At 48.9% G+C, this 23,785-nt stretch overlaps 1 protein-coding gene across 4 annotated transcripts in view; it reads right to left on the bottom strand.

Moving 5' to 3' along the window:
• The window catches only part of DPP6 (dipeptidyl peptidase like 6), an 856,594-nt gene that overhangs the window by 188,365 nt on the left and 644,444 nt on the right, over nt 1-23,785 (bottom strand). For all 4 annotated transcript variants that reach the window (XM_078437168.2, XM_078437166.2, XM_078437169.2 and 1 more), the window contains exon 6: nt 20,951-21,003. In XM_078437168.2, coding sequence (XP_078293294.2) covers nt 20,951-21,003 — 53 coding nt within the window. The remainder of the gene's footprint in view (nt 1-20,950; nt 21,004-23,785) is intronic.

Genomic DNA, 23,785 nt, shown 5'->3' with positions numbered 1-23,785 from the left:
GAACATTGGGGAAAGTCACATTTTCAGTTTCCTCTTCCTATACCTAAAACGTCTGCTTCTACTGTGACTTAAAGGGATTCATAAACAATATCCATTTTTCTATTCAATCACGTCTTCCAAGAGGAGCCGGGAAGAGCTATTAGGAAGATACTCATTAGGAATGGTGGGCAGTTTGGAGGTTTGCCATTAAAGGTTGAGGCCGTAAGAAGTTGCACCACTTACGCAGAGGCCATATGGGATGGAGGGCTGCGTGCCTCACGTATTAAGAAGGAACTTTGAACATTCCTTAAATTTAAGCTTGCAGACAGCTGAGATGAGGAAGATCGCCTTCCTCGTTTGCACAGTGAGAATGGGGCTCCGTTAGACAATCCTCTGTGGATATGATCTTCAAGGAGGTCCACATCTGAATGTCGGGACCAAGTGTGTGTGGTGTAGTTGAAAATGCGTATTTAATATCTCTAGTATATTCAAAGTATCAACTGTACAGAGAAAACTCAGCAAAATCTTTTGGCCTGTGGTATAAGTGGGATTTTCCAAACATGGCCATAGCAATATTCCTGGTCCCAAATGCTTCTTCAAAACCCTGGTGCTCGCCACCCAAAGATGGAGTTTATTTCCTTGAAACTGACTGAGGCCGTCTCATCGCATCCCTGAGTAGAATGAAGCAGAATTCCTCTGTGAGACCCCTGGGGTCGAGTCCCAGAGGCAGTAATGTACTCCCTGGTCCCCTTCTTTGGGAAATGTGCCTATGGAACACAGCCACCACGCGGCAAAGGAGCCCAAGCCAATGGAGGGACCACATGGAGGAGTTTAAGCCAACAGACCCAGCATATGTCTCAGCTGACTTTCCTGATCATCTGCCGGTGTCCTGATGAGCCCGGCCCTGATCCTCCAAGCTGCCCCAGCTGACAGGAGCTGGGATGGGCTGTCCCTGTTGAGCTCCAAGCAAATGGCGGATTTATGAGCGAAATAAATGTTGCCAATTTTAAACCATCCAGTTTTGGGGTAATTTGTTATTCAGTCATAGTGAGTGCAACATCTGGCACGAGTACTGTGCGAGGAAAATAAGAAGGAAGCGTTGTGCAGCGTGGCTTAAGATGGCTGGGACACAGTGATCTTCATGGCATCATCAGAAAGGCGCAGACATTGCATTTATATATAAAGGGCAAAGCCACCTTCTCCGTGTCCCCCAACGACTTCCCACCAGCCAGCCAACCCGTCTATGGACAGATGAGATGAGGGAAAGTAAGAACTTACAGAACCCAAGTACTTTCCCCCGCCACGGATGAGCCACAATGTATGACGTCAACAGCCTCCCTCTAGAAATGCCTACCCACCCCTCTCAATGGATACGTCTTGCTTTCTTTCATTCTTCCCTCTGTATTATCTCTACCCCACTCTCCTGAAACATTTGCCACTTGTTTTTTACCTCTTACACTTGCACGTTAGTCACGGACACCTGTGTGGTCAAGTATTTGGGAGAAGTTGTTGGAATTATTTGTAGAGGGGATGGTAAAGCCCACCTCTTGGGTGCTTCTCAGGATAAATGCGATGATTTGTGTAAGGTGCTATGAGCATTTTGTTCAGCAGACTACAAGACTGGTGTGCGGGAACATGTGATGCGTGTGGTGAGTGAGCGTCTCTAAGCAGTCCAAAGACCGCCTGCGTCGTGAGTCCTGAGGAAGTCACTTAAGAAGACACAGAGTCCTGGTCTCTGTCCTCCATGCACTGTGCACAGAGAGGAACTCCTTATTGCCCCGTCCCCTCTTTTGCCCTCAATAACGTCCCTCCTGTGCTCCCAAGAGCTGGCCCTGGACTCCTAGCACGTCACGGCTTCCCTGCAGTTGGGGGAGGCCTTGCACTAAATTTGGTCAAGTACATGCAGCTTCTAGGAAGTGTCCTAGAATGGAGTCAGTCTCCTCTTCTTCCCTTTGTTCTCTCCTGCTAGCTGAAAGTTCTGTCCACCAAGGACTGTGAGGCAGAGGCCACCAGGCTGGAAAGCAAGATGGCGGGCCTGGGTCCCCAACTCTGTGGGCATCTGCCTGGGGGCCCGGGATGTGAGTCAGAGAACAAGTTCTACTTTGTAAAAGCCCTTATTATTTTGGGTTTTCTATCTCCCTGGATCTGACCAAATCATTCCTAATACATCTAGTTCCAGAGGCATCTTAGAAATATACACTTTTATAAGCTCTCCAGATGTTTTCAAAATAAACCAAAGACTGAGAAGTGGCCTCGCTAACCACCCAGTGTCTGCATCTCAATGAACCGCACTCTGATCGTGTGGGCTGCCCGTGGCTCTCCGAACGAGCACCGGGTTGCTGGCTGACCACGGCACCTCACCTAGCCCCCAGGACCTGATCACACATACACTGCACACACATGTAGCAGGTAGGGGCTCTCGGGCTCTGAGCACTGTGGTCCCTGATGAACGCTCCTTCTGACCAAGACCCAAGAGCTGGGTCTACGATCTGAAGACACTAATGAGGTCCTTTGAGGAATTATTTTGGACCAATTTAACTCTATGTTGATAGCAAAAATTAAAAAAAAAAAGCACAAACTTCACAATGATAAATCTGACCAACGAACAACCTGGAGAAGCCAGATTGCATTATGTCTCTAACAGCTCAGGGAGGGAATGGAAAACAATAAATTAGAAAGCGCAGAAGTAATGAAGAGTACAGAGGAAAAACATCTTTGGAGTGAAACCGATTCAGATTCTGTACCACATAGCTAAGTGGGGTACGGGCGAAGGCGCTGAGGTCCAGCCCCCCTCTCTCTGCAACTGTCTTGTTATTCAAAGTCCTGTTTTGCAGGGATGCTCTGGGCAAGGGCTCCGACAGGCCAGCTGTGGCCAGGCTGGCGCAGAACGAGGCAGGAGGGAGCCTTCTGGGCTAATCCTCGTCAGAGAGGCCCTCTGCCACCTCCCACTCACTCAGAGCGGCCTCTTCCCCAGGGCCGCCCATCTGTGCATCACGAAGGCTGAGCCAGAAGCTGAGCTCAAGTTCTGTGCCGAGCAGTTGGAGGGAGACTCAGTCCTCACGGAGAGGAGCCCAGCAGCTTCTCTGCAGCTCCCTGATGTGGCCACACGCACCTGGCTGGGACCTCAGTGCACTGATCTGTCCTGCCTCTGATGGCCCTGCCTTCTCAGGCTGGGCTCCATCGCTAAATGCCAGGGCACCTGTGCCAGGTGAGTCTCGCTGGGAGACAGTGCTGCGGGCACGGGAGCCAGGGTCGAGTGGAGGAGAGCACAGGGGCTCCTTCTCACAGAGACACACTCCTGAGAAGCGTCCACATGGCCGGGCTGGTCCTCAAAATCTTCCCTCCTTGTCCGCATCTTGTCTCTCCCTCCCTCCGCCCTCCCCCATCTGTTTCTCTCTTGCATTTCCTGGAAAATGTCCTCACCTTCGTTTTTAAGCCTTTCTGTCCAGTTTTCATTTCTGTCATCTTCTTAATTTCTAGGAGCTTTTTGCTTTGAAATGTACAGAACATTACTGTGTTGTCTCACGAGAACAATGTATCATCTCTCCGAGGATGCTGGCAGGAGGCTCTGTCCCCATGTTTTCTTCTCCTCGCATGAAGACTTTCACATCCACTCCTGACCAGTCATCCACACTTCACCGGATCAGGGGCTGATGAGCTGACGGGCAGTTCTGAAGAGCGGAAGAAGCATTTCCTGGCCCATCCCGTCCCTGTTGTCAGGGTCTCGTGGGGACGACCCGCGGGCCCCCGCCCTGGGGGGCAAGTGCGGCCGCCGCACATCTAAGAGGAAGACGGGGGAGAGGGTTCTTGCCGCCCGCCACACACAACACTCCGTCCTCGATCCAGACCTTACACTGCTCCCCGTGTTCCTCTGCCTGAGGCCTCTGTTCTGTCCTCTCCAGGAAAGAAACCCCTCATCTCCTGAGGACCTATGGAGAGGAACTTGGGGTTCTGAGGGCTTCATAATTCCCAATCTTTCTTGTTTCTCTTCCATACCCCCTTCCCCAGCCTCTCATCAGGGGTGATGTTCTAAAGATCGGATCCATCAGAACAGAAGCCACAGCCAACCAGGACAAATGGCCCTGGCGGGGGGCAAGTTGAACACCGCCTGTGCTGCGGGTGCCGAGGGCCTTGGGGTCCTCAGAAGCCAGGTCGGGCCTGGCCTGGGAATTGGCTGCCTTGCGTTGGCTTAGCGCGGTTCCCCCTTCCTCTGCGTTCCAATTCAAAGTTTGGTTTCCTCCTCATCTTCTCTGCTCCCCAGACCACTTTCTGTTGTATGGGTGGGGATCTGAGGGCATCTGAAAGTGGTAGAGGCAGCTGTGCTGTCTTTGCCCGGAGCTCCTCACCCCTTCTTCCAGAAACTGCTTGTCAAGTCGTAGTAAGCATCAAGCCTGTGGGAAAGGCTCTGTCACCCAGGGAAGTGACCCGTGCTGTGCTCAAAAGCTTATTCTGAACCCGTCGCATGCTATGGGCCCAGGGGAGGGCTACAGTGGGGGGAGCTGACCCGTCTGGGGAGGTCAGGCAAGGCTTCCTGGGGGAAGCCTCGATCTAGGGGAGATGCAAATGGCGAGTAACGATTCTCAACGCTGTGATCCCTGGAGGTGTGTGGGTGGAGGAGTGGGGTCTGGGAGGACAGTCTTCAAGGCAGAGGGACGAGCCTGTGGAAGGGCCACAGGGTGTGGGGGACTGTGGTCAGCACAAGGCTGAAGGCAGTGCTGTGGGGATGGAGAGGGAAGGGGACAGGGGAGAGTGGGCCTCAGATGAGACTGCTTCCAGTGTGGAGATATGGGCACCTGACGGGCACCCCTCAGCCAGCTGTGCTGCAGCAGCCAGGGGGTATGGCGTGCATGCGGGGCCCTTCTGTGCCCTCCACCTTCCTATGTGCCCACCCGGCACGGCGCATCGGAGCCTCCCACCCTCACACCTGATGCCTACAGACCAGGAACCTTATGCCGCTTGTGCCTTTGTATTTATATTTGCACCTGCCTCACCATTGGCTTTTATAAACTGCAGCCTCATGTTTCTGTTCTGTTTGCATTTATATGTGGTCAGATGTAAAGAATAAGCTTTTTGCAGGCAAATGCTTATTTATTCTGTGCTCTGTGGTGCCAGGGACAGATGTATAGTAAAAACTGATGCATCTTCAGTGCGGGATGGCTGAAAACACCGCTTCTTAAACTCTGAGAACAGGGCATCACGCGTGCTTACTAGGTTCTTCATCATTACTCTTACTTTAAATATCACACATCTTGATTCGCAGGATTCATAAAGCTTCTCACATGATAACTGGTCTGTCTATGCGGTGGCTTCCCCAACCAAGTAGGAAACGTGACGTTGGAAAGATCGCCCCTTTTTTCTGTAATCCATACGTAGTGCCAAGTATTCTGTGAGCGTACGTACATTGACTGATTAAGGATGCATAATTAACTAGTCACTGTTAATCTCCTAAACCCTTTCCGGGACGTATGATTTCTGTCATTCGTCTTCATGCGCACGCAAGGTCATCATACTTTCGGAGACCACGAGATTGGCTGCTTCCTTTGCTACGTTGTGCAAAACCTCCTTTGAATTCACAAAACAATCTTGAAGGGTGATTAAAGAGTGATGTTAGAAACTGGCAAGAAGTTAAAATGGCAACAGGGTCACATCGACGCCAGCAAAACTGTTTATCATTTACCTCTGGATCTTGTATGGGAAGTGTTTCTTCAACAAAGACCAGATGGGAATAAAGCACACGGCCTCACAAGGATGGAGAGAAACAGGGCTCACCTGTGCTCAGCGACCCATCATTCCCTTTTATTAGTACTGATGTTTCTTAGTTATAACACAACCGAGTCTACGAACGCTACAAATCCCATTACTGAACGCTTTTTGTCAGTCCATCTCCCGGAGCATCGTTTTTATTCCTTGAGACCTTAGTCCTATTAGTTCAGATTCTTTGGAGACACTTGCTTTCTCTTCTCATGACTTTAACTCTGAGCTTACTTCTTTAGTATAGCTTTCTTCCCCTTGGCCATCTTGGGGGTGGTGTTGACACGAGTGCTGGTGATGGTGGTCGCTCACCTGCAGAGGGCAGCAGCGAGTCAACCGCAGGACCACACTGCCTGGCTGTGATGCTGGGTCTGCCACTGGCCAGCTGGGCATCTTTCCTTCCCCATACCTGGTTTTTCAAATGTAAAGGGGGCTGTGATAGTCTTTACATCATAGGCAAATTTTAAGCTGTCAAGGAGGGATATACACAAAGTGCTCAGAACAGTGTCTGACAGAAACCTCTATCCAAGGGGTAGCCATTTTTTTGGTTATGATTAAATAAAACTTCTGGGGTCAACAAATGACTTTTTGAAAACATGGCTCCTTAAATAATCCAATTTGTTGGTAGGCAAAAAGAAAAACACCTTGAAAACAATCTGGACAAATCTTTACATCAATTAGCATTTCCCTCATCTAAAAGCACCCTTTTATACATTCTGTGGGTCACTGTCATAGACCTGCAGGGATCGGTTAGAGCCTACGAATTCCTGAGCAGCTCATGTTAAGGCCCTCTGGGGCATCCGTCCCAGAATCTCTATCTGACCCCATTTAGCGAGGAATCCCTTAAGTTGGATGGAGAAGAATGTTTTTGCGACGTTTTCTCTTTATGAAAATATTTCACATATCATTTCACTTGTAGAGACTACTGTATGGATGGCAACAACCTTTCCACAGCTCTGGCTTCTCATGACAAATTTATGACTTGGAAGTATTTTCAGGCTGACTTTAATGGGGTAGAGGTGGACGAGGGGGAGAAAGTGCTAGACTTAAATTAGGAAGTTTTGTTTTTAGGATTCTCCTCCTCCCCCCAGATAAACACACACACAGACACACACACATGCACACACATGCACACACTCATCACTCTTCTCCATGGACTGAAAAAACATTTTTTACCCATGAGCGGGTGCTCTGTCTTGTGACAAAGAGTATCTTTTCCATTGCAATGCTATTTAGTGGCCGGGATTACATTGGTAACAAGTCCCTAGGGGACAATGTGATGTAACTTGTCAATTATTGTTTGGTCTGCATGAAGGTGATAAGGGCATCTGGGAACTCAAAATAATGACAAGATCACTTTCACAGAAAACCTTCCTCTGTCTGGGTCCAAATTCATGCCCAAAATAGCAATGGGTGCCACAGAGCCAAGGGACCCGGATTAGCACCAATGCTGTGGATGAAATGGGCGTCTTGCCATGAACAAGGAGCTGGTGGTGGTGGAAGGCACCTGAACTCTGGAAATAAACATTTCCCATGACTAAAAACCGCATTTTTGGCATCGGTGAAGTGCTGAGGATGAAAAGGTAGAAGTCAGGCCTCATCACTACCCATCACACTGACACCATCATCGACCACGAGGCCGGCACACACCGGTCATCACTGGCGGGGGGGCGGGGGCAATGGTTCTCTGTCAAGGACGTCTTGCTTTCCTATTTTTTAGTTGACTTTGGTTATATGAATTTTGTGTAATGTTCATTTATTTTGGGAGAGACAGAGGAGAGAGAGCACAAGCAGGGGAGGGGCAGAGAGAGAGAATCTCAAGAAGGCTGTCGGCACAGAGCCTGCCTCGGGGCTTGATCTCACAAACCGTGAGATCATGACCTGAGCCGACATCAAGGGTCAGATGCTAAATCGACAGAGCCACCCAGGTGCCCCTGGTTATACAAATTTTTACGGCCTTTCTGTAATGCACATATGTTACTGGGTTAATAAGGAAATAATAGGACGTAATACCCTTTCCCATCTCTGTACCCAAACCACTCAGTGTGTTTTACGAAGGCAGCTGAAATAAACCGAGCTAAGCCAGCCAGTGAAGGAAATCAGACAAGGCACCGGTAAGGCTGGAACGTCCTTCAGGACATAGCTGCCTGGACCACCCTTCTTGGAGAGGCTGCTACAGGGTGGGGCCTGGCTGTGTTCAGATGCCTGATGTGTTCAGTGTGTGAATTCATACCGATCTCTTAGGACAAGTTGCACCTTGGCCAAATTCATAAGAATCGAAATAACCAAAGGGAGAATTTGTTAATTTTTGATGAGAAACAGAGCAGGCCAGTTGGCCAGAGGCTCATGTTAATGAATCCGTTGTGTGAGCCTGTAATCAGAAGGTAGCTGGGAAGCCGGACACAGTGGGCAGACAGCTTGAAGTGCCCCCGTATGGTGAGCTTTTCCTCCAGCAGTGTGGGTAGACACTATCTTTTTTTTTTTTTTTTTTTTAATGCTTCTCCGGGCTTTTCTGTCTGCATACTGACCTTTCTATTCACCCAGACTTTCTTCAGGAGGTTTCAATACATGCGGTCAGATTTCTTGCCTACAACATCATCCTGACTGAGTTCTCGGCCAGGTCAGGTTCCCCAGCCACATGATTTCAGATGGACACCTAGACTGTGCCCACAGGGACCCCGGCACTCAGAACCACTGGATTTTAGTAACCCTGAAGGGGCAACCTTTCCCCCTTCATCTCGGGGTTCTTGCGGGGGCAATGGAGGATGGTTCCTTTTAAGCTCAACACCGGTAAGTATGAATTTTAATGCAAATATATTTGTGTAACCTCTGTCTTTCCCCAGTCGCATGATGATTCTGACAACCCTCCTGAGCAGCTACCTCTAGCTGTATTTTAGGAACAAGGAGAAGGAGGGCAGTTACACAGGACGGCGGGTTGGCAGGAAAGCCCAGGTCCTCGGCCTTCACCCCGGGTCCAGCAAGAGCACCTCCACCGAGGAGTGCGGCTCTCCACTTCCTCACGGGACAGAGACCCCCAGGGGGAGACTTTCTACCAAGGAGTGGCACCTCACTACTTCCAAACCACCAAGAGCCCCTCCTCCAGCTCTCTTGCCAGTTGACAGGCTGTTTGATTTGCCAAGCCGGGATCGTGCAGGTTGACTGGAGCAAGGATCGCCGGGAGCTGTGGTCCTAAACAGGTGGTCTGAGACCACACAGGGTCCTCTAGGTATCTTCCCGCCTGGCCTCGCAGAATGGCTATATGTACTATATAATGCTGCACAATTTTATTTTGATAGGGGTCAATTATCTACTTCAGAGAGCTTTCATTCGTCCTATCCAAACGGGAAAACAGCACCAAGGTTAGCTATTGCTCTCTGATGTCGAACAGAACATAAGCAGTCGCAGTGTTTCATGACATTGCTGTTCATAGGACATGCACACGCACTCCCTGAGCAGTGGCACCGGGTGAAGTCACCAGCTTGGGCTTATCAGATAACACTGGTCGCTGGGTCATCCCCAATCTGACAGTTCTTCAATACGGTCCTTATTACGAGTTTCCCATCACACTCCAAGGGAGCAAAAAGAACCTACATAAGACGAGCTCCGTGCCACTCAGTCCATAATTTGGCTGGAGTCTCGCTGGGTTGAAACGCAGGGGAAGGTGGCGTCACAAAGAGAACGCCACGCTTGGAGCCCGGGCAACTGAGTTAAAACCACGCCGACCACTAGCTGTGAGGTCCTGAGCAAGTTGCTTCAATGGGGAGTCTCAGGGTTCTCCTCTCGGAAGTGGGGATATGACCGGCACCCCATCATCGTTGAGAGTACAAAACATGCTCCTGTAGGTCTCAGTGTCAAACATGTAACCAGCGGTCACTAAACACTTGTGTATGCGTTTGTATATGCATTCGTTCATTTATTCCCTCATTCATAAGCGCAATCAAGGAGAAGGGAGCAGGAAGAAATGTGGGCCGATGTGGGACTGTAAAGTCCTGCACAGAGTAAAGAAAGAAGCAGGCAGGTGACAGGAACCCAGAAAGCGCGATGAAGGTGTGACTTCTCCCTGGAGCAAAGGGCATGTCCTGGGAAGAATGGTGTGGAAGAAACGGACTGGGACAGAGTGGATGGAGCCCTGGAGGCTGATGGCGTCTGGACATCATGTAGTAGGTAAGCAGGGATTCCTGTGCTCTGGGACAGGAAGAGGAATGAAGAACAGGTAAGAGGGCTGCCCTTGTGGGCTGTACCAGAAGGAGGCGGACCGGGGGCTGGGAGTGATGCCTGTCTGGCTAAGGACACTCACACGCTGCCCAGGGGAGCGGGCTGGGTCCCCAGCAGGACGCTCACAGATAGCTTCTGTTCTGGGTGAGAAACCCCAGTTCTGATACCAACGACCATTAAATGCATGGCTCGCATCAGCCCTGGATGTGGATTTTTTCCTCTCCTTTTAGAAATGGTACCTGGGGTGCCTGGGTGGCTCAGTCGGTTGGGCGTCCGACTTCGGCTCAGGTCATGATCTCGCGGTCTGTGGGTTCAAGCCCCGCGTCGGGCTCTGTGCTGACAGCTCAGAGCCTGAAGCCTGTTTCAGATTCCGTGTCTCCCTCTTTCTCTGACCCTCCCCTGTTCATGCTCTCTCTCTCTCTGTCTCAAAAATAAATAAATGTTAAAAAAAAAAAAAGAAAGAAATGGTACCTTACACTCCATTTTGGCTGATTATGTCGGGAGCTTCGGCGAAGTGTGTGTTCGCCCTGCCCTGAAAGCCGCTCCAAGCATTTCAAAAAGTCAGTAGAAATTCACATTAGGGCCATGATGTGATGACTCTGGGTCAATTTGCTCAGAGATGTAAAAAACTTGACCTTCACATTAGTAATTGGGAGCGGGCTGTCCAAACTCCTGTGTTTATGAAAGAGGTTGACTCTCCAAGTGCTCCAACCTTCCCCTATAGTTTGGGCACCTGCATCCATCTTGCTGGATGCAGAAAACAGAGCTACAGGCTAGGGTTAAATTAAATTCTAGTCCAGACAGGCAATAGCATCTGTTTTGCAAGGCTTCTTCTTAATCTGGGCATTTGGCCCATGGCACCATGTCGACCTTGCTCCTGTGAGCCTGCCAGCTGAGCTGAATCCTGAGCTGAGTCAAATACATGCTCTGGGTTGGGGGCACCTCGCATACCAATCACCCCCCAGGGCAGGCCAGCACTGCCTGCCTGTCTTTTTTGCAGTATTATAGTCAAGATGTACTAAAAGAATGGACAAGAAGGTCTGAAAAAGCCTACAGTGCCCTCTCAGCAGAATGGCTTTGCTGGTGCTGGATGGGAGCCCTGGTGTCAGAAAACAGGTCCCCAACACAGTCACCAGGCTGTCCAGGTGTTAAGGGTCCTATACACTGCTTTTCAGCTGTGAAGCAACAGGCCCACCCAGGACAAGACCAAATCACCAGGACAGTTTTGGATCTCATCCTTCCTTGGTCCTTCCTCTAAGAAGGGTGGTTCTTGAAAAGAAATCCTTTCCCGGAAATCTGTCCAGGAAGTGAGGGATCCCAAGGGCCTGGAACTTTCCCAATGGCTCCTGAGGTTTACGCCCAGGGGCTTATGCACATAACAGCCTCTTCAGGAGGGTCTGCTCTGCCTCCCACCTCTGACCTCCTACGGTGCCCACCACACACTTCCCCATGGACCTGTCATTCGTAGAGTGCTCCAAAGACAGCAGTTGTGGGGACGAGAAATGTGCAGTCAGGTTGGACAGCCAACCCTGCAGCGCCCGCATCGGGGCAGGGAGAGCTCGGAGACAGGAGCCTATGTAGGCACATCTGGCTAGTCACGCGCAAGGATGGGGTGAAGGACAGGTAATGAACCTAAAAAGGGAGGGTCTAAACCGCACAGCCACTGTGGATAATAATTCAGCGATTTTTTTTTTTATTGAGTTAAACATACATTTACTGTGCAAATCAGCAATTCTCCTTCTAGGTATTTACTCAGGAGAAATGAAAACCTACCTCCATATGCTATTCTGTATGCAAAAATTCACGGCAGCTTTATCCAAAAAAGCCCCAGGCTGGAAACAACTGAAATGTCAAACGGTGAACATGTAAACAAATGTATCCATACAACGGGCCAGGTCTCAGCAATAAAAAGTATGAAACGCAGACACAGGCAATAACGTGGGGGAACTTTGACGGTAGTCATGCTAACAAAGAAGCCAGCCACACAGACGATGTGAGTATGACTCCACTTGCAAGACATTCTAGAAAAGGCAAGACCACGGGGACGGACCCCATGTCACTGGCTGTCGGGGACAACCACAGCGGGTGAAAGTGGTGCACGATGGGATTCCTTCTGTCTTGGTGTTGAGATGCTCCCCTGATGGCACCATTAGTCAAAACTTCCTGAAACCTTACAGTTAAAACCGTGTGTTTTATGTTTTTTTAATTTTCAAATGTTTTTATTTAATTTTTGAAAGAGAGACAGAGCACGAGCGGGGAAGGGCAGAGAGAGAGGGAGACACAGAATCCGAAGCAGGCTCCCCAGGCTCCGAGCTGTCAGCACAGAGCCTGACGCAGGGCTCGAACTCACAAACCGTGAGATCATGACCTGAGCCGAAGTTGGACGCTTAACTGACTGAGCCACTCAGGTGCCCCCCCAAACCGTGAGTTTTATTATAGGTCAGTTATGCTGCAACGAGCCTGTGATTATACACATGTGACCGCCGCATGCCCGTCTTTCACAAGCCTGTCCACCCCCATCGTCCCCTCCCGCCATCCACTAGAGCCGCTTTCCTGGTCAAGGGTGCTGTGAAGTTCAACCTGAGTCAATGTCACCAAGGTAAACAGTTGGGGGCTCGGTGTCCAGCCCTCTGTAGGCATAGTCTGGAGCACAGAGACGCAGAAAGGTGACATAAAAACATCAACCGCCCCGAGGCTAGCACGGTTTTGGCACACGCTGGCTGCTCCATTACGTCCGCAGCAGAAATGAAGGCACGGTACACGCTACAAGCACCTGGCAGGTCCAGCCGTCCAGGGGTGTCTGCTCGGTGCCCGGCACTTCTCTTCAGGAAAAGGTCCGTGAGCAGGAAGAGGGCTGACCCCGGGGATGTGGACAGCTCCTCAGGTGACCGACCCTCACGCCCGACGGAAACGGCTCAGCAGGCAAGCCTCTAATTTCACGTGACTTAGACCGTAGAGGGGGAGTGTGCACAGCACAGACAAAAATGCATGAATCCGAATGGGCGGCTCACTGCTGATCCCACTCGGTGGAGCCCATGTCAAGCTCCCGCACTGGCAGGACACGGGGCACACAGAAGCACCAGGGACCGTGCCCCTGGCTGGGGACGAACCCAGGCGACCAACAGCAGGCCCTGTGTCACCTCTGTGGTTTGGACCTCCATACTAAGGAGCCTCTCCCGAATATCACTAAACAAATCGCCCCCATCACCATTAATCTGAGGCCGGCTGTGCTCTCTGAGCTTGTCAAGAGGACAAGGAAATGAACGTTTCAGGGGAAACTTCAGTCACTTGTTTCAGCTCTAGCTACCTTTAGTGATGACAGCAAGTGATGGCGGGGCAGGCCTGGCTGATCCCAGAGCCGGGCCCCGTCGTCAGAGACTCATTTGCTTGACGGGGGTGGGGCCCGGCACGCATCTTCTTCCGAGTCAACACTGCTCAATCACTGAATTCACTTCCTCCCACCGTTGGCCAGCATCGAAGGAATGCCTCCCACGATGGGAACAACTCAAACGACACGAACATGCAGCTTAGAATCAGCAAGGTCACAAGTGTGTTTTCCCTCTTCACGTGGGCTTGTGGCGACAAATGATTTGGTGGGAAAGAGTGGTTGAAACCACCTCCTTCTGCCTGTGACTGATGGCTTTTCTCTGCCAACTGGCCCAGCCCTGGTGTATGAGACCTCTGGCACCGGGGAGAGTAAGGTGTGCGGGGCACCCCCTTCTGCACAGCCATGCTGTCCTGGGGCACCAGCCCCTGTGGGTGCAGACACAGTCAAGCCCCTGCCAGAGAAACCCTTCTCTCTGAGGCCTTAGGGTGAGGGTGAGGAGTGTCAGGCAATGAATGCATACTGAAAACATTTCTGAACATTCCACTCAGAAAAAACACATATTTACAACAAGGTGAGTAGCAGTTTAATGCCAGGATGAACTGTGGTGGGAACTGGGAACTGTGGTGGGAACTCTGGGGGTTCGGGCAGTTGGCGGAGGACTCTTGGAGGAGGGGGTGTGGGTGCTGGGGCATGAAGGGTCAGAGGCTGGGGGTGCAGCCACACAGGGAGCAGGAAGTCTGGAGCACGTGTGCAGGTGAGGACCTCCAGGAGCACGCCGTCTGGGGACAGTGCTTGGACACGCCACTGATGTGACCACTCACGGGAGCATGGCACGTGTCTTCCTCCTCCCTCACTGCAGGGCAGACACATCGATGTCTGCACGCTTTCCCACAGAGCCTGGGCATAGCCCTCGACTACTCAGCTCTACCCTCAAGAGCTCTAGTAAGCCATTACAATTGATCCGAGTTGACATTGAGGATGACATTTATTTTGTGCCCAAATGCAGGGGGGTTAATTAGACTTGGCCATATCACGGAAGATCTTGGTTCCTCCGTGAATAGAGCGTGTAGTGCTTTCCACACACCAAAGCAGGCATTTAAACGCCCACCTCATTATTCTAGTGTTTCCTATAACCTTTACATGAACCCTATGAGTCAGGCATTTTATTTCCATTGTACCTATGGAGTAATTGTGCCTGGAGAAGCAAAGTAACTCTTCCCTGATTACACAGGTAAAGAGGCAGCCTGGGGATTTATTCCCAGATCTCTTTGACTCTAAAGTCATGTTCCCTTGAAAATGCTTGCTGAGAGTTTGTATTCTGGAGGGAGGAAGGCGGTGTGTGTGTGTGGGGTGGGGGGAGGCAAGAGAGCAAGGGAGAAGGGGGCGAAGGACCCAGACCAAGTGCTAGTGTAGACCTTTAGGCTGTCCACAGTTCTGAATATTAGTGCAGACCTCTGAGCTGTCCACGGTCCTGAATGTTAGTGTAGACCTCTGAGCTGTCCACGGTTCTGAAAATATGTGAAAGCCAGTAACGGTGTGGTGGGGGGGGGGGGGGGGCGCGGGGAGATCTCCCCACCCCATGCCATGATTGAGACAAGCAAAGTGGTATTTTAAGGACATCACTTTCTTCTGCCTTTTGGCTTCACACTTGTACATTATACGAACAATCGTATTCATGCAATTCCTGGCAGCTGTGAGGGTAGAGCCAGAGTGTGTCTGCCTGGAAGGGCCAGCGGCAGGGCCCCTGGGGATCCATGAGAAAAGGCCAGGAAGGAAAGGTGGTGAGCCACCGAGGCACTGACATGTGCTGAGAATTCTCATCACTGCCCTTGTGAACTCACTACCTTGAATCTTCTCATGCACCAGGCTCAGCTCACAGCGGGACACAGGCTGCTGAAGATTTAATTAGAGGGACATGGAATAAACACTTGAAATATGTCTTCATTTTCCAGGAGAACACCGGCCACCCATAATCACTAGGAGTGTGGTTTCTCCACCCACTGAGCTCTGCCACGTTCCAAGCCTTCGTTACTCCCCCTGGCCAGCCTCCTGATGGAGTCCACGCCCCAGATCTCCTCTCCCTTCAGTCTTCTCCACACATGCACGAAACTCACCCAAGCCTGCTGTTTTCAGCACATCTGCTCTATGTAATCCCTAGGTTCTTACTATGAAGACCCATCACACTAGGGTGGCATTAGGTTCCTTACACCTCATTGCTATCCTAACACCCACCCAACCCTAACTCTACCCATGCAGAGCCTGTGTGAACATGGCCTGGGCCGGCACCCCACGAATTCCAGAAGATGCTGGCTCAGTGCAAAAGTCAAGTCTGTTTAATGACCGACCAAACCTGGAATATCTCCTCTGTCTCCGGCTACTGAAAACAACAACTCACTCAGCTGTAAGGCTCAGCATAATCCTGATGCCCACAGCTTTCTCTTCTTCTGTGCTCAGTGTTTAAAATACCCCTTTGGGCCACTTAATTACATACTGTTACAAAGTCTATATCTTTTCTTTTCAACAGGATTTTGAACTTCTTAAGGATATCAACCATGCTTTCATTACTCAACACAGCGTCTCAATAAATACTTGCTGACTGGGGTGCCTGGGTGGCTCTGTCGGTTGAGCGTCTGACTTCAGCTCAGGTCATGATCTCACGGTTTGTGGGTTCAAGCCCCAGGATGGGCTCTATGCTGACAGCTCGGAGGCTGGAGCCTGCTTCGGATTCTGTGTCTCCCTCTCTCTCTGCCCCTCTCCTGCTCACACTCTGTCTCTCTCTCAAAATAAATAAACATTAAAACATTAAAAAAATAAATACTGACTTATATCATCTCGTTTGTTTCCACTGGAGGAAAAACCTGAATGCCTTACAAATTAATTGTGACAGGTCAGATTTAGATGTTATGGAAAAGAATTTACTGAGCATGGAGAATTATAGATAGCTGAGGCTACAAACATCTCCTTTAAGAGAGAAATTATAATTACCTGAGTGTCACAGAATAAGCCTTAGCTTTGAACAATTATTGAAGGGAATTTTATTCTTTTTAAAAAATGTTTATTTATTTATTTTGAGAGAGAGCAAGAGAGATAACAAGTGGGGAAGGGGCAGAGAGAGAGAATCCCAAACAGGCTATGCACTGTCAGTGCAGAGCACGACATGGGGCTTGAACTCACGAACCGTGAGGTCCTGACCTGAGCCAAAGTCAAGAGTTGGACACTTGACTAACTGAACCACCAGCTGCCCCAAAGGGAATCTTAACCTTATACGGGTGTATCATTCCTCCCCTTATAACAGAAAGGATTTCAGCTGGCCAGAAAGTAAAGTGTAATAATATTTAATCACAAGACTACAAATATATATAGGTGCATGCTACAATATTAAGAAATCACATTCCCAAATGTTCACCGGAAGCAAAATTCTCTCCTGTGCATTTTGGATATATCGCTCCACTTAATTGTTACAATGTGTCTATGAGAGGAACACTATTATATCATCTTTTAAAAAATATGGAAACAGATCTGTAGAAGTATGACAACGATCAAGGTCAGTGGTGGATTGAGGATTCGGATTCACACCCTTGGGACCACAGAGCTGAAGTTAATTCCCACGTCATGCTGTGGGCAACATACACCGTGTGTAGGTTTTTATCCCAGATGTCCAGTTACTAAATAAACACAATGCCCTCTGTATCCCAGCCCATGAAGTTAGAGAGTAAGTCTGGGCAGAAAGACCTACATCTCAGTTTACAGTTTTCAGATACAGAATGTGACTTCACAGGTCAATTAGAATTCCAAAGGAGTGCCATTTCTGTATACTTATGTTTGGTGCCTAAAAAATACCAGTCAACGAGCTAACTTTGGGCAACAAAATCCACAGAAGATGGCCTGGCATGTAAACAAAGCTACGTTCACATATTTCTTGGTGTCTTTTCCATTATTACTTTGTTTGCCAGACCCCAAATGCCAAGGCCACCCAATTAAGAGATATGCCGAATTTTTCTTAAAACTGGTTTAGGTTATAAAGGGGATACTTTTCACTGGTCCATATGATTTTCAGGATGATGCTAGTAAATATAAGAAATTGTAGTCATACAGAAATAAATTCTTTGTTTTACAAAAGCCCTCAAGCCAAAGAAAAAAACCAATTCGAGAAAAAAGCCATATCAGGAAAATGTCAAGAAGCAGCCAAGTCTACAAAAATAAATACTTCTATGAAAACACACGATGGATCCTTAATAGAGAACATTGTGCCAGGGCGATAATCTCTATTACAGAAGATTGTTTTATTTTGCTGACTTTCTGATACACGAACTTAGTGAAACATTTTATGTTAAGAATGACTAGCTTTAAATCTGGGTTAACAAACAAATTTGTGTAAAAGATACCTGTTTAAGAATATGCTTTTTGATCTATCTGTAGATAGGTCCATAGGGTGTGGAAGATGAACAGATTTTCCCTTAGGTTTTAGATCTTTGAGTAGATGAAAATACTGCTGCCCCGGGATTCTCGCTGCAGCTCTAGCCAGTATGTGCAAAGGACCGGACCCAGCTCCCGCTACAGACAGAGGTTCGAACTGTGATGGGGGATGCGGGCGCACGGGACAGGGAGGGCCTCTTTCTGGCTTGTGAGTGACACAGAAAAACAAGTAGACCCTCCCCTAATTCTTCTGCCTCTGGCAAAAAGGAAGGAAACCACAATTCAGAAGGCATTGAAAAATTAATTCGACCCTTCTCTGTGACTGGTTGGCCAGCCTGAAGCCAGGACAAAATTCAAGTTACAAATGACAGGTAATCCCATCCTGCAGACTGCATGGCCTCCGGCTTCCAGTGAAGTGTTTAGAGGAGAAGCAGAGAGAGGGAAGTGAGAATTTGTGGCAAAGTACAGATCTGTGTCTTCAGAAGCACCAAGGAAAAGCTCCTTGTTTTTGTGCATGATGAGTAATGCAAATCTAAATAATTTAATACAAGCTTATTTTTGTTTTATTAAACATTTTTTAATGTTTATTTTTGAGAGAGAGAGAGAGAGAGAGCAAGTGGGGGAGGGGTGGGGTGGGATATGCAGAATCTGAAGCAGGCTCCAGGCTCTGAGCTGGAAGCACAGAGCCCGACTCGGGGCTCCAACCCACAAACTGCGAGATCATGACCTGAGCCCAAGTCAGACGCTCAACCGACTGAGTCACCCAGATGCCTGCTTATTTTTGTTTTAAAACCATAATTGTGCTTTCCTTTCTACCCCAAACCCACCTACGGTACAAGCCTTGGAAGGCGGGCTGTATCTTTCCCTGCCACCTGGTGGCCTGGTCGCCTGCACAGGCAGTGGACTTGAGGCATCGCTAAGGTTGCAAAGACTTGAGGCCTGAGGGCTCATCCGGTTCAGAAATCCACTGTCTCACTAATACAAATGAGGTGTCAACACTATTTAGAATTAATTAATTGATTCATTTTCCACAAATGATCTTATGACAAAGAGGAAGAGGTGGGCGGGCAAACAATGCGAGGTTTGGAGATGCTGCAGTTCATCTGGGTGATGGGCTGGGCCACCGACTTCCTCATCCACCAGGGTTCTCTTCCAGTAAATGTAACAAGGAATAGGCTACATCTACCAATCATACAGAGGTGCTTAGGGAAAATAAACTAGCACCACTAAAGATCCAATATTTGCAGCTGTGATATAACTCAAGGGGGTTGTCTTGATGGCTTGGGGTCTGGAGTCAGCCAGGCTGGCACTGGATCCCAGCTCAACTGTACGTGAGCTAGGAGATGCTGGGAAGTTACTTGATGTCCCAGGTCTCACTGTAAGTGGGGGTAAGAATGCTTTTCTTGGGGCTCCTGGGTGGCTCTGTAGGTTGATGTCTGACTGTTGCTTTGAGTTTCGGTCATGATCCCAGGGTCATGGGATCAAGCCCCACATTGGGCTCTGTACTGGGCGGGGAGCCTACTTGGGATTCTCTCTCTCTCTCTCTCTCTCTCTCTCTCTCTCTACCCTTTTCTCTCCTCTCTCTGTCAAAAAAAGTGCTTTTCTTGCAGGCTGTTGTGCTAGAGTAACGGTGCACAGAAGTCAATCTATAAATGACAGCAATTATTATTACTGTGATTATTTTTAAAATATTGAAGACAGTACACTATGTGTTGACAATCTCTACACATAGAGAGGGGGTATCATCATCATCGACATGAAACAAAGTCACCAACATGAAACGAAGTCATCAACACAGACTATCTCCTCCTCTGGTTTGTCGCTGGTCTGGCAGAACCTTGTACAGACTCCAAATCTATTTCTAAATTCTGACCGATGCAGTAAAGTATTAACACAAAGTGTTAAGCATAAAATGCTTTTCGAGTTTTGAGTCTTACAAATTTATATAAGATGGAATGAAATATTCATCATCTATAATACATTCTATCGTCCTACAAGGGGTACATAAATCTCATGGCATAATTACACCCTTGACTACTGTGACCTTTGAAGATGCACATCTGCTTGGAAAAATGATAGAATAATTCCTCCTCAGTGGAAAACATCCGAGTTTATCTTTAAAATAGGCTTTAAATGAAAAATTCCTACAGACACTTAATTTTTACCACAGTGGTTCGCCTTCAGTTTCTTTGAGCTTGATTTGTCTAACAGCCCACCAGAAACTATGAATCTCACATTGCCTCGGATCTACACACAACTGTCATTTGTCTGAAGTCCAAATGAAATTATTTTCTCCATGTTTGTTTTCCAAGGAGATGCCCACATTCTACAGAAATGGAGTAGAAAGCAGATTGGAAACATTCATGCTGTTGATTGATGCTCTCTTATGAAACTTTTCAGCAATTCCTGTGTGCTCAAGTCAGGAAAATTAGGATGCCTCCCCTACATATTCAGAGGCAATGCACGCAACATGGGCAGCAGCACAGTTCAATTTCTTTGAACACTTCCTGAGCCCCTCCCCTTTTCCAAGCACAGCAAGAGGAGCCCCGGAGGAGTGAAGGAGAGGCTGAGGCAGGGAACAAGAGTCTGGGGGCAGGGGAGGTGACGACACAGGAGGACGGAGGAAGGGAGAGAAATAAAAAGGCATCCTTGCCTCTTCTTGCTAGCTCTGGAGCTGTTTCATCATGTGTCTGACTCAACAAATGGCTTCGGCAGACTTTAACCAGTGTCCTTCCTGCCTTTGGACTCTGGAGACAAGCTCCCGATAGGGCACCCCTGTGTTGTGCGTGGGTATCAGGCATGTGCTCATGTCCCTCCTTCCCACACACACTTCAGGGTCGCAAATCATGCATTTTCGAGAGACCAGGTAAGTTTAGGGGTGCCCCTCTATTTTGGATATAACTGGAACTCTTGTGGGAGTCCGAGGGCCATCCACTGTGCCTGGGAGGTTGCAAGGCACAGGGGAAAGTCCGCCCTGCACGACCTTGACACGGACCTCGGGAACCAGAGCAGGAGACAGGTGGAGTTGTCCTACGATGGGGGCTTTACAAACGGCAAGTAACTGGACTCATGTCACCCAAGACCCTTGATGTAGTTAGCCAGGGAGGAGCCACAGAGGCCACACATCAGGATGCTGCACTGTCAAAACCGAGCTGTCCCATCACCTGCCCTTAATTCCATGAATGAAGCTACTATTCAGTGTTCTATGCCTTCTTTGTTCTGAATATTTCTCATTAAAAGAAAATGAAAGAACAATCTTACCCATGAGGAATTTTGCTCAGGACATAGTATCCAGTGTAGGAGTGTTGGTATATCTGAAACAGACAAGACAGAAAAAAAAAAAAGAAAACAAAGCAAGCATTGAGACAAAGGCTATGACTGTGATATTTTTCAGATCACTGTGAATCCCAAAAAACATTAGGGGGACGAAAAGGAGTTAATCAGGAGACCCGGAGGCAACATCTTTAATTTACTTAGGAAGTTAATTTGCACATTCTGTTTATTTCACTTTTGTCATTTGCACATTGTTTACAGGGCAGCCAGAGGCTCGATATTATCCCCATAATCAGCTGGTTTTTGTGATTAAATCAGGGGCACAGATTTCCAGCTCAACTACGTGCAGTACAGCGTGAATGAGGTCACCAGAGGCAGTCAGTCAGCTGGACCCAACGGGACCGTGAGACCCTTGTAGCATGGGACTTCCCTGTAAATGACGGCACATTCCATTGTGTATCCTCAGTGAATACAGACGCCAACACAGGCTTCACTGGGCAGCCCCCTGTCCTGCTGTAGAATGTGATGTGCACCTTTCAGCTTCGGACACGGGTCAGCAAATGAAGAACTCAATGCAAGAGGGAGCATGGCTTTTAAAACTAAGGCAACAAGCAAAACTCTGTCTCCAAACTCCTATAGGCCCCAACCTGGAGCCTCTCTTAAACTCTTGAGCCAGGAGAGGATTTCCTGACCCATAAATGCAATGAAAGGAATGCAAGGAATGACCAAGAGAAGGGACAACACACAATGCAGGAAGTCTCGGCATTCACCTCCTGCTTTCTGGACAGAGAGCCTCCCCAGCGTTGGGATATGATGGGTTACCCTGCAGGGCTGAAGCAAGGAGGTACTGTAGTCCCTTTCTTCTACCTGTGTACTTTCTGAGAGTCAACACTCTGTGTGGGTAAACGTTCAACGACCAGCATTTAAAACCACTTCCTAGGGGCGCTGGGCTGGCTCAGTCAGAGGGGCGTGCGACTCTTGATCTTGGGGTTGTGAGTTTGAGCCCCACGTGGGGAGTAGAGATTACTTAAATAAACAAAGTGTAAAAAGAAAAAAGAAACCACTTTTTTTTAATGTTTATTTTCGAGACAGGGAGAGAGAGTGTGAGTGGTAGAGGGGCAGAGAGAGAGGGAGACACAGAATTGGAAGCAGGTTCCAGGCTCCGAGCTGTCAGCACAGAGCCCGATGCAGGGCTTGAACCCATGAACTGCGAGATCATGACCTGAGCTGAAGTCAGACGCTCAACTGACTGAGCCCCCAGGTGCCCCACAAACCACCTTTCTAAAGATAATCGGTGAGGAATGTGCAGGCCAAGGAAGACAGATCCATCATGAAGCACATAGAGTAGAGGAATATATTGGGGTGCTGAGGACAGAGTGAGCCTGCCAAAGAGAACAGGCAGGACTGTGCTAAGCTCACCAACCCCCTGCCTTGTTGGGGCCCCCGGATTAACTTCTGGACAATCGTGGTGGATTGCAGTTGCTTGGAGAAAAGGAATCCAGATACAAAAGTAAACAACAGCCTTCGAGCCCAGAAGATCTTTTGCTTCTGAAGATCCCAAGGCTCTGGCACCAGAATGATGGGATGTGGGGTGGCCTGCTGGGGACAGTGGGTGGCATATGACTGGGAAACGTGTCCAAATACTGCTTTGGTTATGAATAAATAGCCAGCAGGCATACAACTGTGCAGGAGAACTTCACGGACCTGCGGGGCGACTGATAAGGAGCAGAGGAACCCAGCTCTGCTATTTCTGAAGTGACGCTGCTTCCCCAGGAGAGAAGGGAGAGCCGTGTCCCAAGGAGATCACTGCCCAGACAGCGCCCACCAAAGGACCCTGTGCTTTGACTACACTGCCTCTGAGCTGGATGAGCTTCCTCAGATGCAAGAACAGAAGCTCAACAGACACAATGCAATTCTCTGCAGTCATGGCACATGGGCCCTGTGCTACACGGCACTCCTAAACTCCGGAGGCACCTGCTCATTCTGTTTAATCTCACTCTATTGTCATGGTGACCCCAGGCAGGCAAAAGGTAACCTTTGTTTGCTAAGATAGGAAAGTGAGGTAGGCAAGGGCAGGGGAGAGAGGAAAAGGAGGGGGAGGGGAGGAGTGGAGGCAATAAGGAGGAGGAGGGGGAAGGTGGGGTGGAGCCTAATTCTGGGAGTCTATCATATAGAAGGCAGCAGAAATGATGGTATGAGACTTCAGAGACCAGGCTGTCAAAGGAATTCCTGCTGGCTCTCTTTCAGGTCATTGCTCTGGGGGAAGACAGCACCATGCCATTAAGAACTTTAAGCAGCCCTAGGGAGAGGTCACGTGGTGAGCAACCAAGGTTCCTCTCCAACAGATCACCAACAGCCAACGAGGAGCTGGGGAGTCTTGCCAACAGCCACATGAGGGAGCTTGGACGTGCAGTCTTCGCCCCCAGTCTAGCCTTCAGATGATGCCGCCCCGGCTGACACTCATGACAGACCATGACCCAGAACCACTCAGAAGAGAAGGTCTTGGATTCCTGACCCACAGTAACTTCAAGATAATAAATGTTGGTTGTCTTAAGCTGCTCAGCTCTTATACAGCCATACAGAAGTGACAGATCTAGGTTAAATCCAGAGGAAAAAGGGTAACTATTCCATCAGATAGGTACAGACTTCTAAGTTACTGGATTCCCTCCTATAAACCTCCAGCAACTTTTAAAACAAACAGAAAAACAAATCCCTTATCAAATCAGTTTCAGTACAGAAGTGAGGGGCTGAGTAAGACCACTCGTAGACCAAACACTTGAAGGACGTCTTTGACATTACTGTACAGGGCAGCCCAAAGTGTCA

This window comes from Panthera onca, chromosome A2, assembly GCF_046562875.1.
Source record: "Panthera onca isolate mPanOnc1 chromosome A2, mPanOnc1 haplotype 2, whole genome shotgun sequence".
NCBI lineage: Eukaryota > Metazoa > Chordata > Mammalia > Carnivora > Felidae > Panthera > Panthera onca.
Note: the sequence above shows the minus strand (reverse complement) of the source record. Positions and strands in the feature narration are given on the sequence as shown.